Source organism: Conger conger, chromosome 9 (assembly GCF_963514075.1).
Source record: "Conger conger chromosome 9, fConCon1.1, whole genome shotgun sequence".
Classification (NCBI taxonomy): domain Eukaryota; kingdom Metazoa; phylum Chordata; class Actinopteri; order Anguilliformes; family Congridae; genus Conger; species Conger conger.
Window position 1 is genome coordinate 16,104,301 of NC_083768.1, and position 18,946 is coordinate 16,123,246.

The 18,946-nt window shown below is 41.2% G+C and overlaps 1 protein-coding gene across 2 annotated transcripts in view; it reads right to left on the minus strand.

Annotated features, from left to right (window-relative positions):
- Positions 1–544: 544 nt before the first annotated feature.
- Positions 545–18,946, minus strand: part of LOC133137991 (regulating synaptic membrane exocytosis protein 4-like) — a 169,370-nt gene continuing 150,968 nt past the window's right edge. Inside the window, exons 1-6 of one of the 2 annotated variants that reach the window (XM_061256434.1) lie at positions 8,508–8,974; positions 4,862–5,000; positions 4,182–4,294; positions 3,937–4,038; positions 3,582–3,721; positions 545–3,207 (exon numbers count right to left, since the gene is read on the minus strand). In XM_061256434.1, coding sequence (XP_061112418.1) covers positions 2,992–3,207; positions 3,582–3,721; positions 3,937–4,038; positions 4,182–4,294; positions 4,862–5,000; positions 8,508–8,655 — 858 coding nt within the window. In that variant the 5' untranslated portion in view covers positions 8,656–8,974 and the 3' untranslated portion in view covers positions 545–2,991. Of the gene's footprint in view, positions 3,208–3,581; positions 3,722–3,936; positions 4,039–4,181; positions 4,295–4,861; positions 5,001–8,507; positions 8,975–18,946 lie in introns of those variants that run through there. The other variant, XM_061256433.1, reaches the window with a different exon arrangement.

Here is an 18,946-nt window from a genome sequence, read left to right on the forward strand (position 1 = left end):
AAAGGTTACAGTACCTATGCAGCATGTTATTGTGACTGGTGTAGTCTTACTGCAGTGTACTGCTGCTGCAGAAGTAAAACAACGAGATGGTGACTGTATAATAACAATATCATTTTTGCTATATCAGCAACTGAACTATATTAAATATAATTATATTTGCTGAATGTAAAAAATGTGGAATGAAAACCAATTTCTGGTTTCTGATCTTAGTTGTTTCTAGTTCATTTTTGTGTTGATCGGAATGCGTGGCAATTATTTCCATTTGCCTTTTTAGTGCAACTTGAGTGTCTGGATAACTATCATCTATCATTTCAACATGTCTTGTTTGTGTAATGTGCATAAGGTATACAGGAGTCATACAATATATATTATACTGTATATAACATGAGCCATGCATATTGTCATCTGAAGGATGGCATTCACTAGCGATCGAAAATAAATGTTTAATTGGTAGGCTAGGCTGAAAAGGAACAGCTATGTGTGCCCACATGCTCAATAAAGGTTTTCTTTTAGCAGCCATCTGTATGTTTGCTTGTACTCAGTATTTGTGTAATATCCAGTTTTTTATTTTTAATTTGAAAAATAACTTACATAAATCTCTGTACTCAACCATACTGTTCCAAGACATAGCCTTGGCAGGAACACATTGCACCAAAAAAAAGAAAAGGCATTCAAAAGGGTAAATAACACCTGTCTGTCGCGCAAGGCATGACTCCTCTTCCTGAGCAACAAGCTCTGTATATTAAAACCACCTCAATCCTATCACTTGGTATGTACAATGCAAAATTAAATATAGAACTTGTTGCAAAAAAAGTGCAGTGCATACCGCTACAAGATAAACCTTTTCTTTTTCTCCAAGGAAGAGGAATCATGTCTCACAGTTTTAATTTAAATATTTTAATTACCTTTAAATTCATATACTCCCCATTTTGAGAAGCAATCATATTCATAAAAAAACAAAGGAAAATTAAAATTAAAATTACAGTTTCCTTATTTTATGGTTGGTGTTTCTTTTAAATAAACTAATCAAATTTTATTTTATTTTCTGAACAGGAAACGATTAAAAATCCATGTTGTGTGGCAATTCGCGGTTTCCAAATACCATGTGATGCATTCCAAGTTTCACAAACAGTGCCTGTAAAAATGATCTTCACAGCAAAATCCAGTCCGTTACAGAACTATCCTTTGCTGTTGCTTGGCCTGGTATATTTCATCTTGCTATACCAACTGATGCAATCCATTTTGGATTTTTTAAAACTTTTCTTTATAACAATATTAAAATAAAATATACTTGCAACCTTAAGTATTCTTTTTTTTTCTAGTCAACCTCCATTAAATATAAAACTTTTATTTAAGTTCAATTGTTAATCAGAAAGAAATCATAAATCTGGGAGGTGGAATGTTTCATCAAATGTTTGCATGGCTGGGTATTGGAGCCCACCACTGACTTTCTGTAGAATTCAATTCAAGGAGGGAGAAACGCAACTTGGTTTACATGCACTGTACAAGAAACTGCAAAAATTCCAAATATATTCTCTATCAAAACATGCTGAGTTACTGGAAATGTGTCCAAGCCATGTTGCAAAATAAAAATAAAAATAAAAAATAAAAAAAATAAACAAAACCAAAAACTTTCAGCATGCTTGTAAATCATATCCCAATGAAATATTGTGTAATACAGGGCTGTAACATAATCTACAGTCCTGACAAATCTGGACACATTCCGGCAGGGGGAGGGGGGGCTGACAACAATGGCAATGATTAGTTCAACACTCACTCTGGGAGGGAGGAGAGAGAAGAGTGTACAATTTGCACATAATGTTTATCTTCATAAGGCTTCCACCTTTACAATGAAATAAATACTTTACATTTAATTTATCCTCTCTTTGTCACATAAACATCTGTTCTCTTCAATATATGCAAGTTTTTTTAAAGTTTCCCTTTTCTGATCATCTGTAAAAATACAGGCGAATGAATGGTCTAAAGATGGTAAATCATAGTTTATTCTTTTTTTATCACACCCTTGCATTCACTCCCCTTGAAAACCATGCATTAGTGAAATTTATCTTTAAAAATAATATAAATCGTTGAAAATGGCTGATCTGTCATTTTTCTTTTCGTTGCAAGTTGCAGCCTCAAGAAAATAATTTTTTAAATATACTTTTTCAGTTCAGCTAAATTTGTGTCCATGCAAAAAATCCTTAGTTTTTTTTTCTTTTCAATTTCACAGAAGGTATCAACAGAGAAATAATTCTATCAGATCACAAAAGTTCATTTAGTTGGTGTGGGTTCTAATGTATACTGGATCCTGGACGATAGCCACATCTGTATTGCCATTTCTTTTTTTTTTTTTTTACTCTGAATAGTCTCTGGAGATGAGCTTTAACTCTGAGAACATAATGCATATGTAGGGGTACAGGAGGGGAAGGCTCATCTGGGTGTCGGTTGGCCCATCCCGACCCAGACGCTCCCTCATCTGCTCATAATAGTCCCTGTGGCTCACAGCTGGGCTTGTTGGCATGGCGTTACCAAGCATCTGGTAAGAAACATGGTCACCCCATCGGGTACAACAGGAATATCAACAACGAACGAAAAACGAAACAAAAAATTAAAAAACGAACAAAAAAACAATGACTTTTCTGTTTTGTTTTGTTTTGTTTTTTTTAAAAGGGTTTCTGTAGAACTCGTCGATCGGTTCTTGGTTATTCTTTTTTTTTTTCTCCATGGCTTCGAGTTGGATGAGGAGCGAATACCGCTGAGTTCCGGGTGCGTTAGCGCGTTGTTTCCGCGGCCCTGCGCCTGGCTCTCTCGCGCAGGGGCTGTGTCCGTGTGCGACGCTGGCTGGCAGCACAGACCCACACCTCGCTCCCCTAGTAACCGGCTCAGAAGACACAACATCAAGCATGCAGTGTAACCGGGGCGTGACTTTGTTGAGACCGTTTGACTCTGATGCTGGTTGCTACGACAACGCTACTTGTTCCCCTTGCAGTGCTACGATCGAGCGCAAGGTCCCAAGGAACTATCCAATGAGGATTGGGAAGCTCTTCTAGTTAAAGGTGCCAAGGTTGGGTCCACCAGTGAGGAAGGGGGGAAGAGTTTGAACCAGCCAATCACCATGTTGGACAGGTCAAGATCATCTAACAGTATCTGAACAGCTCCCATAAAGGATTTGTGGTCCATGCGTCCATAGTCTCCCCAGACGATGATCTGTCAACAAGCACAAATTACCACGATTATAACTGCAGTAATGATCACACATTTTCTGTAAAGTAAAATGTTCAGTGCTAAAGGATAGTTTGATATTCCTCTGAATACATGATTCACTGAAAATTGTGTGACTACTCCCCAAAATAAGCAAAAGATACATGTATTTTGTATTTATTTAAATTAAAACACCATTGTAATTTGGATAGTATCACACAGCAATGCCATTGCATATGAAAATACAACTGTAATATGTAATGCAGATATATTTAATATGTAATCCAGATGTCATAATGTGTGATGCAGTGCATGCCTTGTGGTCATTTTTTAAAGGTCATCATTGTGAGTAGATGTGTGAGGTTTTTTCTGTGCCGTACCTGTAACACTTTTCCTGTCGGACTCTCCTCAAATGACAACTGCTGCTGGTAGAGTGGGTCCAGGGTTTTTCTCGCTACTTTAGTTTTCTTTTTGGCTACGCAGGCTCCATTGTCCAACAGGTACACTTTCACATAGGGTGCTTTGAAGGAAAAGCATAAAGTTACTCTAAAATTCACCGCAACCAAAAAGAATCTGTTGGATTTTGGCATGAAGTTTATATATATATACCGCATGACATCCTCACTCAACTCTGAGAGTCATATGTACTCCAAACTCAACTCAACCACAACCAAGCTAAGCTACATAATTAGCATAGTAACAGTTTATTGGTTTTAAGATGGGATTAACGCTCACCTGGCAGTGCCTTGGAACCTGGCTTTCCCACAAGACCACGCGCACGGATGACCTCCACCTCCAGAGACCCCTTCTTGTCCACCATTCCGATCTGGATGTCACCTGAGTGCAGAGCATTTCAACAGCTCATGACCGTGAACCAGTGTTGTCCTCGCAGTGGTGGCGTCCACAAGCCAAGTGAAAACACTTCTGTTACATCAACTGACTAGATATCTGATGGTTTCCCAAGAGGACACGGTGCTTACCCATTGGAGGTGTGGCCAGCGTCTGTCTACCGACGAGTTGGGCGGGGCCTAACCCGTCCAGGAAGTCGCTGAACTGGCTGTCAGAGGAGAGGCGCACGCTGGGGAAGATAAGGCTGAGGGGAGGAAGGAGAAAACTCAAGTTACACCGTGCCACATCGATGGCTCCACAGCAACAGAGGAGCCCAACAGTCAGCAGGAAACTGTCACTGTTAACTGTCAACTGTCAACTGCGAAATGGCTCAGGCAGTAAGAGCAGTCGTCTGGGTTGCCGGTTCGATCCCCCGCCCGGGCTGTGTCGAAGTGTCCCTGAGCAAGACACCTAACCCCGAATTGCTCCTGACGAGCTGGTCGGTGCCTTGCATGGCAGCCAATCGCTGTCGGTGTGTGAGTGTGTGTATGAATGGGTGAATGAGAAGCATCAATTGTACAGCGCTTTGGATAAAGGCACTATATAAATGCCAACCATTTCACCTATCCTTAAATTTAACTCATATTGAAATACAAATGTTGCCATTCCATTTTTTCAGTTTCTTAAATGAACTGAAATTCACTTCCTGCATTGACAGAAAACGGGAGTGGTACGTCAGTATTGTTCAATTCAGTTATATTTGTCCAGGGCTTTTCGCAGCAGACACTTTACACAGTAACACGTCGCGTGGGAGGAGCAGCGCCAAGCTTACTTTCCCTCCGAGCTGTAGCTGTTCATGCTGCCGTCGGTGGACTCCCGGCTGGCCTGCCGTGTCATCCTGCTCCTCATCTCCACAGCGAGCCCCGTCTCCGTGCTCCTCTGCACCGTACTGCGCAGCTTTTTACCCCCTGCTAAATAGAGATAGAGAGAGAGAGAAAGAGAGAGAGAGAGAGAGGTTAAAAGTGAAATTGTGTATGGAGTGAAAGATGTCCGGAGGCTACCAGCAGGGGGAGTGTAGAGCAGAGTTCTCTGCTGTACAGGGGCCATGAAGAAGCCAGCACCGAGCTCCCTTGCCTGATGGAAGGTGACAGCGGACTCAGGGCACTGAACCTGGTTCTCAGCTGTGTGTAATCGACGTGACATCCACGTGGATGCAGCGTGTAGCATGCAGCCCAGCCCGGCCACGCACTGTGCTCTGGATGGAGGGGGCCTGAAACACGTCAAAGACCCACGTGTTTCCATATCCCTGCCTCTATTCTCAATGCATTTCTGTACATATCACTTGTATGTTGTATCATGTGTACATTCGGTATGTTATATAAGGTGCTATTATACGCAAATTGTACTTGACACATGATGTTCATTATTATTGTTATTTCATTTTCATACATTACTGATGACGATTTTTTACCATAACATTCTTGCAACTAATGACTAAAACACCTTATTTTTGCAGTTGTTTTCAATGGAATCTTTTCTTTGTTTTTCAAAGCTGACCACGTAATACACTTTATGTACATAACTGTTCATCCAGGTGCGGTCAGATCCACACAAAGAGAACATAAATATTTTCAAAGCAAACAAGATATTTTTTTCAATGCGAATGTCAACGTCATATTCCCTTCACTGGAAGACGGTCTTTGGTTGACATTGTGAGGTTACCAGGCAACCATATACCTTGCACAGTTATATAACCTTTAAAGCACCTAGCCTTCATGAGAAACCTTCCTGTCTTTGTTCACCCACATCGCAAGATGTAAGGACAACCCTCTCACCATTATGTATTGAACAGGTTCATTCACAAAAACAAATCAGTCAGTACACTGTGGATACAGTGTGCTGATTTTTTTTTAAATGCCATCAAAGCCAAGATAAATGGTCTATGAGGTTCATACTGAATTATCATTACTTCAATTGTGGATTCAGATATTTATTACTCAAGGCAGATTATTGCATCATTATTTAAGAGCTTAATGCAATCTTCTCATCCATGAACAGGCTGGTACTAGACTTCAAAGAAAGCAGGGAGGACCAGTAATGTTACATCGTACTGGCTAGCCATGGTGGTGGCATTCTGTATGACAACAGACAACTATCTATCACAGTGCAATGGTCTGTTTTAAATCAACACTAAATCAAGTGTACGCAAAATCAAATGTACTGTGTCGATACTATCCCTTGAGCTATTTATAACCCAAACCTATCATAAACTGATTTGTTAATTTCTCGATTTTAATGTTTTCATAACTGACCCAACCCCCCCCCCCCAAAAAACAAAAGAAGAAGAAGAAGCATCACAAGCCAGTTTGCATATACACAATCTCATGAATCTTATTATGACACATTGCATCAGCTCGTAATTTTGTGCTGTACGAGCTGATGCAATGTGACTATCTACATATCTGCAGTCTTAATGATGTCCCCTAGGTTCGTGGGATCACTTGGCTGTCACTGCGTGACTGGCCCCGTTAGTGAAGCAAGAGGCTCTTATAAATAGCTGAGGGGAGGCTCATTATTCTGACTTTCATCTGGAGTCAGCGGCTCAGAATCCCGCTTCTGAAATGATATCTGTCATCACTTCCTGTTCACTGTTGTGTCAACGCTATGAGAAAGCTGTTGCTAAAAATACAGTGCTCCATTTAATGCTGGATTAAAAATAAAGACACAAGCTGTGGGTTTCTTAATACTGTGTATACTGTATCAAGTAGATCAGCACCGAACCAAATGAACAGACCAAAACTGTGTTGTTCTAGACCCTTTTACTCATTTCAGAAACAAATGGATTAATTTTTTCAAAAGACAAAACAGCTTTTATCGCAGGTTCTTCTTTTAAGACTTAATTGTGTGCTAAAATGGAACAGCTTTCTTTTTTTTTATTAACTTCTTTCCATGTTGTGTTTTTACATATTCTACATTTTTTATGAATGCCACCATTAGAGTATTAATGCTGTGTCATACCAACAACAGAACACAATCAGACTTACTGAAATCTGACATTGGTCACCACAAGTAAATTACAGGCTTGTAACTTCAATCAATGTTACGCCACGTCATTTCCCTGCATTAACCAACATCCTTCAAAAGCACCATTCATGTCAACTTCACCACAGTGAAAAAACAGCTAAGGCACTTAAGATAATTGCATTTTTATGCAAGCAACAAAATTATCAAAGGCCGGAAAAAGACGAATTCCATTGCTTAACCTGGAAAGAGTGAATGAATGAGTGAAGCAAAGCGGGTTTTCTCGACTAAATCGACAATAGCACTGGAAGCAGTAAGTGGTCAATGACTGGCTCTCGTGCTCTGCAGTGCCAGCAGACATGTACGGAGGCTGTTTCATCTCTCAGTTCCCCTCCATCAGCCGTAATGAACGAGCGCACCACGCTCACCGCACAATGAAGCGTCTTCGCCGGGGCTCCGAACCAAGCTCCCGGCTCGTTTCAGTGACAGCAGCAAGCCCCTCCACCCTCAGCTCAAAACAAACAGTATGTCAGCCTTCACCCTTGCCAGTTATAGAAAAAAAACTTCATCACTGTCAATGAGTAGCTCACAAGAAAATCTTCTGCCAAATGTCAGTGCTTTGGACAACAGAGCAAGATAAAACGGAGAAACAAGCTGTTCTGTTTTGGTAGCTCTCTGACCTGGTCATGTCAGAATATCAACTATGACCGATTCCAGCAACCACTGGGATGTGGGACAGCGCCTTCTTCTGAGCTTGCACTTACTCAACCACAAATCTAACCTCATTTTATGGACAGCATTTCATGTCAATAGCATGAGCAAGACAAAATAAATTTATTTATAATTACAGGTGAATAGTTGAACTAACAGGCAAAATGATCTAAAGTAGTAATTTCGCTATAATCTTGAAATGACCAGCTACCTTCTGTTTCAAATCATAGCTTGAGCTGGTCAAACCATGCTGGTCTGAACTGGTCAACCAGCTACCAGCTGTTTCAAAACCTAGCTTAAGCTGTTTTTTTCACTACTGTCTTTCATCCTCGCCAGTTACGCCCAGAGTGATGATGGTGAACAGAGACCTGCGAATCAATAAATGACGACTGCTATTTTTATATGAGACACTGATAAACGATAAACAAAACTGTATTTGTTTTTTAGATCTGCTTTTACACAGGGAGTAGCTTCTGTTGAACCTGTGCCTATAAAGAACTGACCTTATCTACACTGAGCACTACCTGGAACCATAGCAGCTGAATGGACAGTTGACTTGTCAGAGCCCAAGCCACTCATTCATACCTATCCTCTATGAGAGCCACACACCCTGGCTACATAACATCGCACCCGCAAAACAAACAAGCAAGCCCCAACCCCGCAGCCTAGCCCCGACCGAACCTCAGCATTTACACCCCTCGCCCAGCCACAGGGGATGAGGGGAGAGGCGATGCGAGCGGTCTTACCTTCATCATCCTCCTCGAAGGAGTTCATGCAGGGGAAGTAGACGGCCAGGGCCTCGAAGGAGGCCGACAGGCTGATGCGGCTCGGTGAGCGCTGCATGCGCATGCCGGGGGTGGTGGCCGCGGCCACGTCGTGCCCCTGCCTGCCCATCTCCTGACCTCTGACCTCTGCGCGCTCTCAGCGACAGGTCGGTGTGGCTTCCCGCCGGCTAGGACCGAAGTGGTCGGTCACAGTCTGTCTGGAGCCTTCCGGAGCTTTCCCTCTCCACAGATGGGGAGGTCTGTTGCAGGCTTTCCAATGTCTTGCTCTGTGGTTTCTGTCTGCGCTAGGTGCTATCCCAGCTTGCTTCTCTGTGCCTATGCTTAGTGTTAGCGCAGTCTGGCTCTCTATGCTTGTACTCAGTGCTCTGGCTGAACGCAGTCTGGCTCTCTATGCTGGTAGGCTCTCTATGCCAGTGCTAGCGCAGCGCAGTCTGTTCATCTCTGTCTCATAGCGGCTCTCCTCCTCCCCTTTCAGTCACAGCAGAAAGGGGCGGGGGGCAGGAGGAGGGAGCAGCAGACGCTGTTCAATAGAGAGCCAGCTAATCAGCCAATCAGACGGCAGACAGCAGTTCTCCAGGAGAAGGAGCTCTTGCCATGTACTGCATGAGGGGCATTCGCACTCCGCTCCCCATCCCAGGGGCCCAGGAGCTGCACACGTCCCGTAACAATCCTCAATCTCCGGCCGGTCACTCACTCACCCGCCAGTCACAGGTCACATGACCGCTGGGAAGCGTCCTGTGCCCCTCCCCCCCACCCCCCCTGCACCTTGGGTTTTGTATTTTTCCATCTCGAGCACGCTGTAGCACACAAAATCAATGCTCTCCTGTTTTGCGCCCCAGAAGAGAAGCTGAAGGCAAGTGTTCAGTGTTACAGACACATTGTCTGTACGTCCTCCCATTAACGATAGGTAGAAGTAATGATAATGCTAATATTTACATACTGTAATAGCCACCAATACAAAGATGGTGGTGAAAATAGAGATCAACTGTACCTCATCCAGTTCCATAGTTCAGCACATGCAGTCCGTACAGTGGGCACATGTTACTACAAGCAGGTATTTATGAAGTATTGTTCACATTAATCACTGTGTATTGATTTACCAGACTGAGATATTTACTGAAATACTAATATTTATATAACTATACATTTCAATGGGCAAAAACTAGAAGAATAGTTCACTTTATGGAGTTCTAATATTCATAATGTTAGTGTATGTTTTAATTTGGCAGACATTTCTGATGACATGTGGTCTGTTTAGAATTGCTAGCATGGGAGCATTGGTGAGTTTGTCATATAAAGTAAGAAAATGCACTTCCCGGATTCTTGCGCAGAAGACCTTATGCCCCCATACACAGCAATATGATTAATGAAAAAATAACAACCATTTATTCTCCATATCTTCATTTATTCTATGGAAAGCACAGCTAATCAGCATACCATTATTTCAGTGTCTATTTTCAATGTCTTCTATATGTCTGAGGAAATCCACCCCTTGGCATATAGATTCTCACAGGCTGTGCTTAATGCACATCCAAACATACACTCACTGAGCACTTCATTAGGAACACTTGTACACCTACTTATTCATGCGATTATCTACTCAGCCAATTGTGAGGCAGCAGTGTAATGCATACAATCATGCAGATATGGGTCAGGAGCTTTAGTCAATGTCCACATCAACCATCAGAATGGGGAAAAAAGGACTCAGTGATTTTGACCATGGCATGATTAAACTGCACTGAGAATAGTTTGGTCACCAAGCCTAGTCAATTCAAGGCATGAAAATCCCCTAAACACATAATAGGGAGGTAAAGCAGATGTATCGCGAAAGTTAAATATAAGCAAACTACATAACGTTGAAGTCTGGATTCAAAGTATGCTTTTTATGGTTTAAATACATAGTTGTATACTGAATACGATGGGATTTCGAATTGGACCATGCTAATGCCACTGACAATGAGTCTGTGTTCATTTCTGTGCAATTAAAACAAAACTGACAAAAGCCTTTAATAAATTTTGTGTTTGTAGAACAATTTAATGCTTCACTTGCTTATATGAAGTTGTTGTTGTTGTCATCGATGATGAAATCCACTAGCATAGCACTTAGCAGTATACTGGAAATGCTATTCAGTGGCACTGCTTTACCACCCTATAAAAGAGATGAAATTATTATTAAATACAATTGAATAGGCAACAATCTCTGAACGGAAGGGTTCCATGGGCAGATTAAGCGTCCTATTCAGCAATGGTAAGCAAAACACAGTCTTATGAATGTGGGTCAAGTACTACCCACACTCACATCCATACATGGATGGGGCCTGATAAAATAAGATAACAAAAAGAAATAGGTCCAACTGACCCACTAAAGCACAGGACATGACATGTTCAGTACTGAGAGACATCTGTGTCAACAAGTGCAAACAGCATAACACAGCGTACAGTGTGACTGCACGGCAATAATGAAAATGGCAGTTAAATGGCAAGCCGAGTTGGGCTGAAAAGCCTGTTCTCGTTGTTATGTGTTACTGAACAACAAAGTGCCTTTTTAATTTTTTTTTAAATAATCACTATTGCATGGAGGAAAGCACACTTTGTGCCGTTTGGATTAATTTTGCCTGCCTTTTGATACACTTAAATGACATTTAAAATAAATGTTCGGACCCTTGCGATGAAAAATTAAATGAAAGACAATAACAACTGTATTAATTGTATTTATTTTTCAGTAAAAGTTAAGTTCAAATGTTGATTGAATATAGGCTTCAAATGCATGAAAGGCATGGATTTGTACTGAGTGAAGCTATGTGGAGCCTAATACTGATCGAATTCTAGATCAGCTTACCAGAGCATGTTTCTCAGTCATTGGATCTGAATCATAGCCAGGTAACAAATTGCCTGGAACACAACTTCCAAACTGAAGACCCTCAAAATGTTAATTGTGCAAAAACATTCCCAGAATTATCTGTTCTTCTACCAATCTTTTTTTTATTTATTTTTATTATCCGATTTTTTCCCTTTTTCTCCCAATTTGGTAGCCAACTGGACCCCGTCTGATTCAATTAGAGCTAGTATTAGATACACCGCCCACACCCCGCCCCTCGGCGGCCAACGGGAGAGCGACACGCCTTCTTCAAGCCGTCTCGCCTCCCAAGCTGTAACCGTGATTCCGAGGCGCCCGAGGTGCTTGTTTGTGCGGCTATCTACTAACCCTGCCAAGTCCCTCCCTCTGGAGCAGCGAGCCAATTATTGCTGCTCCACGTGAGCCGGCCAAACGTGGCTTTTGGCAGGACCGAGAATCGAACCTTCTACCAATCATTTTAAATGTCTCTTGAACCTCTATGGCAGGCAGCTGGAAACAAGACGTCTCATACGTTAACCAACAGTTATAGACTGAATGTTCAGCCTCAACCGACGATTTAGCAACAATAAATACAGCAAGCCACTTCCGTGGCAAAAAGAACATTTAAATGTCTCCAATGGTGTAGCCACATACAGGGTACAACGCATTGCATTGAAACAATAACATTGAAATCTTAATAAACAAATATGGCACTAAGAAATACATCCAACCTATACGGGCAATCATAAGGGAGACTTATTTCTACTGATAATGATTCATTTATTGTTTAATGAGATGACATATGAGTAATTCTCTAACCTGGAATTGCCTTTCAAAATTATTCAAATTTATGCACTCTTTATTAAGATGAACAAAGGCTTTATACAATAAACAACACAGATGTGTTAAACAACAAATGTCATGGTACTAAGTTAATTAATACATTGATGTTAACAAGAGTCCTAGGACCAGTAGTTAGAAAACAATCCCATAACATGAAAGATCCTTCACCATATTTCACAAAAGACATGACGTGTTTTTCAAGGGAAGTTTCCTTCTTCTGACGCAAAACCCACTGGTGGTGCATGGCTAAAAAACATTTTTGGCTCATCTGACCATGACGTCTGGTTCAGATCGACAGGATGTTTTGAAATGCGTTTGAATCGTCAAAAAAATCTACCACATTTTTTTTACATCTACTTACTGCTGAACGTAAGCCAGGCAATGCAACAGTAATAAAAAGAGCACAGACCCAATAACAGGAATGAAGAATGTATCTCAGACTCCATGGTGGCATTCTGCAAAAAATAACAGACACGCATGCAGAGTCTTTTGAAGGGCTGGAGTGAATACCAGGCTCCTACAGGCATAAACAAGAGCTAATGGAAGTCTCCACTTGAGTTACACTTCCAGACGCTGGCCTCTGATACCTGTCGTCGATAATGAAAGGAATGAGTGGTTCCTGCTGTTGCAGAGGTGCCTGCCTTCCAAACACCCTCCGGAACATTCTGGCCCTGCATCCCACCGTCAAACCGTCAAATTATCTCTGCAACTCACCAGGAACCACTTGTCATAAAAGCCTTTTATCCCTGTTAAATCATCATAAGTGTAGATAAAAGGCATATCATTGAGATGAGAATTTTTTTTCTCCTGTAACTGCCGAAAAAAGGATTAAAATCTGCAGGGATATAAACCAAATATAATTCAATATTTTACTTCCCAATGCGATAAGATTACCAGTGATGTGCCCTATTTTTTTTAAAGTTTATATTTAGACATAAGACGGTGAGCTTACAAGTAAAAAAAAAAAGAAGCTATTTCAGTAGGAATGTATTTTTGAACAATAATGTAAATATTTATTAGGAACACCATACTAATACTGGGTAGGGCCTCCCTTTGCTCTCTAAACAGCCTCAATTCTTCATGGCATGGATTCCACAAGATGTTGAAAATTTTCCCTTGAGATACTATATTCCATGTTGACATGATTGCTTCTCGCAATGTCTGCAGATTTGTCAGCTACAATTCATGCTGCAAATCTCCCGTTCTACCACATCCCAAAGATGTTCTAGTGGATTCAGATCCGGTGACTGGGAAGGCCACTGAAGAACATTGAACTGTCATGTTCATGTCCATGAAACCAACTTTTGCTTTGAGACATGGTAGCCATTAGAAGATAAGTACATTGTGGCCACGAAGGGATGCATTGATTGGTATTAAGTGTGCCAAGAAAACATTCTCCACACTATTACACCACTGCCACCAGCATGGACTGTTGACACAAGGCAGGTTGGGTCCATGGATTCATGCTGTTGGTGCCAAATTCTGTCACAGCAGAAATTGAGATTCATCAAACCAGGCTATGTTTTTCCTCAACTGTCCAGTTTTGGTGAGCCTGTGCCCACTGCAGCCTCAGTTTTCCGTTCTTGGGTGACAGAAATGTAACCTGACGTGATCTTCTGCTGTCGTAGCCCATCCCCCTGAAGGTTTGACTTGTTGTGCATTCTGCGATGCTTTTCTGCTCGCCACAATTGTACAGAGTGGTTATCTGAGTTACCATAGCCTTTCTGTCAGCTCAAACCAGTCTGGCCAATCTTCGCTTGTTTTTCGTACCATTCTGAGTAAACTCTAGAGACTGTTGTGTGTGAAAATCCCAGGAGATAAGCAGTTACAGAAATACTCAAACCAGCCCGTCTGGCACCAACAATCATGTCACGGTCAAAATCAGTGACATCACAATTTTTTCCCCATTCTGATGGTTGATGTAAATATTAACTGAAGCTCCTGACCCATATCTACATGATTTTATGCATTGCCCTGCAGCATACGATTGGCAGATTAGATAATCGAATGAATAAGTAGGTGTTCCTAATAAAGTGCTCAGTGTATGTTCCATTCTCACTATGAGCTAGATAACCTAAGTTGGTATTCAAAAACTGCATTCAGCCCACATAGCCTACTGTATGCACTATGCAATATGACAAAAAAACACCATTGGCTGTGGCAATTAGAATCAATTTTCAACCAATGAGCTTCAATTATTGTACAGCCATACAATGTTTGATTTAAGGACTATAAACACAGGCAGAGGGTGAGTCAATATGTCAGTTAGCCCTTTTCAATGATAGGATGGGATTTACAATGGTCTTGTAAAAATGTTTTAACACAAAAATCTTACTAACTGTACCTTTAATTTAAGAGTTCAATGCATCTAACATAGTCAAGCAGGTCAAGGGAGAGCCTCAAATCGCTTCAAGCCGGTTACCTATACTAGGACGATAATGTGCTCAACAGCCAGCACAATACAGTAACAAGGACTCCTTACTCGGTCAACTTCAAGTGGACAAGCCCGAAATAAGGAACGCAGGAGCACAGAACAAAACACTGCTTAATGTCTACGATGTCTTCAGGAGCCCTTGACTCTGAAGAAGACGTCGTCGACGCCAAAATGTCAGTCTTTTCCATTACATTAAGCAGTGTTTTGCTCTGAGCTTCCCGTGCTCCAGTGTTCCTTATTTCAGGCTAGTCCCCATGAAGTTGTCTGGGTAAGGAGTCCTTCACGATCACGATCTAGCAAAAGTGCTCCCTGAGAAAGCTGGCAAACAATGGGAGCAGACAGAGGGCTGGCAGCTTGGTCTGAATGATCCTCTCAGTAAGCTGGCCTTCTGCTTGGACCCATGCCCTCCCTGATGGTTATGGGTCAGAGGAATAATAATACTTGTGTCAGCCAAGTCACTGCCAGCGACAAGGTGCTTGAACTTAGACTGTCCTTACCCTCCGCATTGAGACAAAATCCTTCCAGTGCCCCTTAATAAAAATGAAACACACTTTATTATACCATGGTCTGGGTGAATACTTGATTCTGACTACCTTGTGGGACTAGAACAGTCCAGAATCAATACAGTACCATGGGGCCCATCTAAGGAGTATAACAATACTTTAATAGAACAAGTCACCTGGCAGCCGCCAGCTAAGACTATACATTATATTAAAAAATATCTATATATTCATCATAATGTGTGCCAAGAAATCAATTTACAATATATCACAGCATATTCCATTTTCATAATGGCAAGAGCGCTGGCATTGTTTTATATGGTGAGTGGCAGTGTTTTATATGGGAGAGTTTACACAGTGACAGAGCTGTGTCGTCTTGGAAATAGTAGGGTGAGCTGGCTCACGCTGTTCCTAAACTTTGGCATTTTAACAGTGACAGATGAATGTAGAGAAATGGGATCAGGCCGGCTTCTGTGGAAAGAGCCAGTTTTAAACACCAGTCAGAAATGGAATGTTCCACAACACAACAACGGCCCTCGAGTGAAGAGCTATTTACTGGAAAGTATTGTGAGCTAATCATATAAACCAACAGAAAGAACAATGTCTGTCAGTGCCAAACGAAAGGCTGGTTCTCCATACAACAGAGTTAATAAAGCTATAGTCTGAACAGTGTGAACCAATCACAACAAAGCTGTCCTGGATCTCGACAGTAAGACAATAAATTAAAGCAATCCCAAGATTGAAGCTTTGAATTGAATAGGGTTGACTGAAAGATCTTGAAAGATTTTGTATGGGGGAATGGCCCCCAATACTGGCCTTAATAATAACCCCCAATGTTCACCAGTCCCATACACACAAGGACTCAGTAGTTATTCTTATAAATGGGCGTACACACTGACAACGGGAATCATCTTGACACCTATTGTTCTGGGAAAGAAAATTGTACTTATTCAAAACTTTTTCTCAGAGCAATTGTATCAGTATCTTTTCCCATTTGTGAGCATACAGTATAGCTCATTACCTCTACAATGTATCTTATAGAGCCTTTCTCCCCATCCAAGTGTGCCAAACATTATGGAGGTCACTGTATCTAGGGCATAATCAATTTTACATTTTTCTTTCAAGTCAGAAACAGCACTGTATATTTTTATATGACTGAATATCATCAGTACGGAACAGGGCATATTTAAAAACAAAACATAACCCTCAGACAGGTCAAGAAAGAGAAACTGATAAAATGGTTCAGAAACTCAAAAAAATGGCAGGTAGCTTGAAAATGAGAATCCATTGACATCCGTTGTTTGCTCCACTTATAAGTTTTAATTGAACTTTATTAAAAGCAACAGAAAAGCAACGTAAGCCATTACCGATCTTCCAGAAAATGTTACATGTCAAATTTTAAAAGTTAATCAAACTTAAAATTATACTAAAATGATCCCATTTTATCAAAACATTTCAGGTTGTTGCCTGGTGATGCCTCATGTGATCTTAATTTTTTGCTCAATAAATTCTCCCTGACAGTACTAGCAATATCTGTGGCTGTTTATGTCCAGTACATCATAATACGACACTACTCCGCTGTCTGGGCGGTCCAGTCAACATTCATATGTATGAGAAAGGTCATAAACTGCTACTTGGCTTGAACTGGATGGTTGCCAATCTAAAGTAAACAGAATCATGATTCTAAATATTAACAGGTACATTCTATTAACCAGATTGGAAAGTAAACAATTTTGTTGAAGACCCTCTGTTCCAAAGAAGAACATAACTCATTGTTGGTCTCAAAGGAATTTTCTTGGAACAGAATGGTTTTAAGTCACAAAACCATAACAGGGCATAAAACATTAGCTATAAATTGGAAACAACTATAAAGAGATCACAGCTGGTTTCAGAAACAGGCGGTTTACAAAATATGTGTGATGACATATAATAGCAGAGTAATAGCATTTTACTCTAAGCAAATAATGTACACTGAATCCCGAAATGTGCTGTATAGTAAGTGATGTTAACCCCAAAGTGCAGTTTGTTTAGAATTAGCAAGGGCACTTTCTGTAAATCTCAAATTATCTTTTTTCTCAAATACATTTTCTGATAACACTTGATTAGCTGTCCCTGTGGAGCCATTAATGGAAAAAGACAATTTCTCATTAAATTCTCCAATGGTGGCCTCTCATCAAATCAATATCTACTTTTTAACTATTTGCAGACAAGACAGTGCCATCCAAGCATTACCAACCGCCAAAACACATTGCTATTCCATCACAAAGAGGGGGACACAGTTAAAAAAAATGTTTAAACATGAAGACACAGGCCAGATTTTTGATCTCAAAAAGACTGCAGAATTAATTTGTAGGTCACTGCACACATTCTACCTGCAGCCGAAGATACAACAATTACAGAGGTGGCTTGGACATATTTGTGATGCAGCAGCTGACTACCTGGGCCTACCACTGACAAAGAAATCGTGTCACATTGACTGTTCCAGGATCACTGAAATGGATTTTCCTGCCACAGCTACCCCCAAAATGACTGGGCCAAGATCAGCATAAAACAGACAGAGATCTCATCCTCAGGGAGAGCTGGAAGCCTTCATTATTTTACTGTGTACTGTATATTATTGATGGGTCAGCGATTCCACATATCACAAACAGTAACACCAGTGCTACACCAGTGCTACAACTACTTCATGTATACTGTAGAAATGCTTCGTTGACAATTAACTGAAATCAACAGTATGGTTCAGAGACAGGACAGAGCACAACCCCCCCCCCAATCCTCCACCCCCCCCAACAAAAAAAACAGGTCATCAGGTTTTCATCCTACGTTATTAACAGACTCTAGCCTGACACAAATGGGGAGCTCTGGAGAAAGACCAAGCAGACTTCAGCACTGCTGGTTCAGATCACATGGGAAAAGGCTGCAAATGCACAAAATGGCTGCTGGCCACTAACTCTGGGGCTCGAGACATACAGTGCATGTTCCACAAGGTTCCACACTCAGTGCGGGTCTGCTGGTCGGAGAATAATGTTACTGACATGTTCAGTTCAAGTTCAGTTGTGGCTGTCGCTCTATGGTCTGACTATCGGAAAAGAGTTGTTTGCTTTTTTTTTTTTTTTTACTTTTATGATTTTCGTCCAATTTCTAGAAATGATCTTTTCTACAAAAGATGATGAGGTGCACGTTGTAGTGCTCCACTTGAAAAAACTAGCAATTACTATCCGATTTGAGTTGAGGCTTAAAAAATCACCTTGAATTCATTTCAAAAGCTGTCATCACTGCCAATAAAAGAGCACACCCGCGGAAATGATAGCTGCGTGAGAGCCACTTATTGCGCGGCACTTACCGGCAGGTTTGGCACGCTCAGGTCTAACAGAACACAAACTCGCTTCGCTGCTTTAAATGACAGGGTACAGGTCCGTGGAGAGTACTGTCAATTGAATTCCTGACCCAGAAAGCTGCAAATGTGCTTTCTTTATACCTACCAATTGTTGGACTGTTCTGCATAAACAAAGGAGTAGCCACATTCGCATTACCTTATTGTTTGATTAGGCACTACCAAGCACTCCTCTGCAATTGAATTCCTGACCCAGAAAGCTGCAAATGTGCTTTCTTTATACCTACCAATTGTTGGACTGTTCTGCATAAACAAAGGAGTAGCCACATTCGCATTACCTTATTGTTTGATTAGGCACTACCAAGCACTCCTCTGCAATTGAATTCCTGACCCAGAAAGCTGCAAATGTGCTTTCTTTATACCTACCAATTGTTGGACTGTTCTGCATAAACA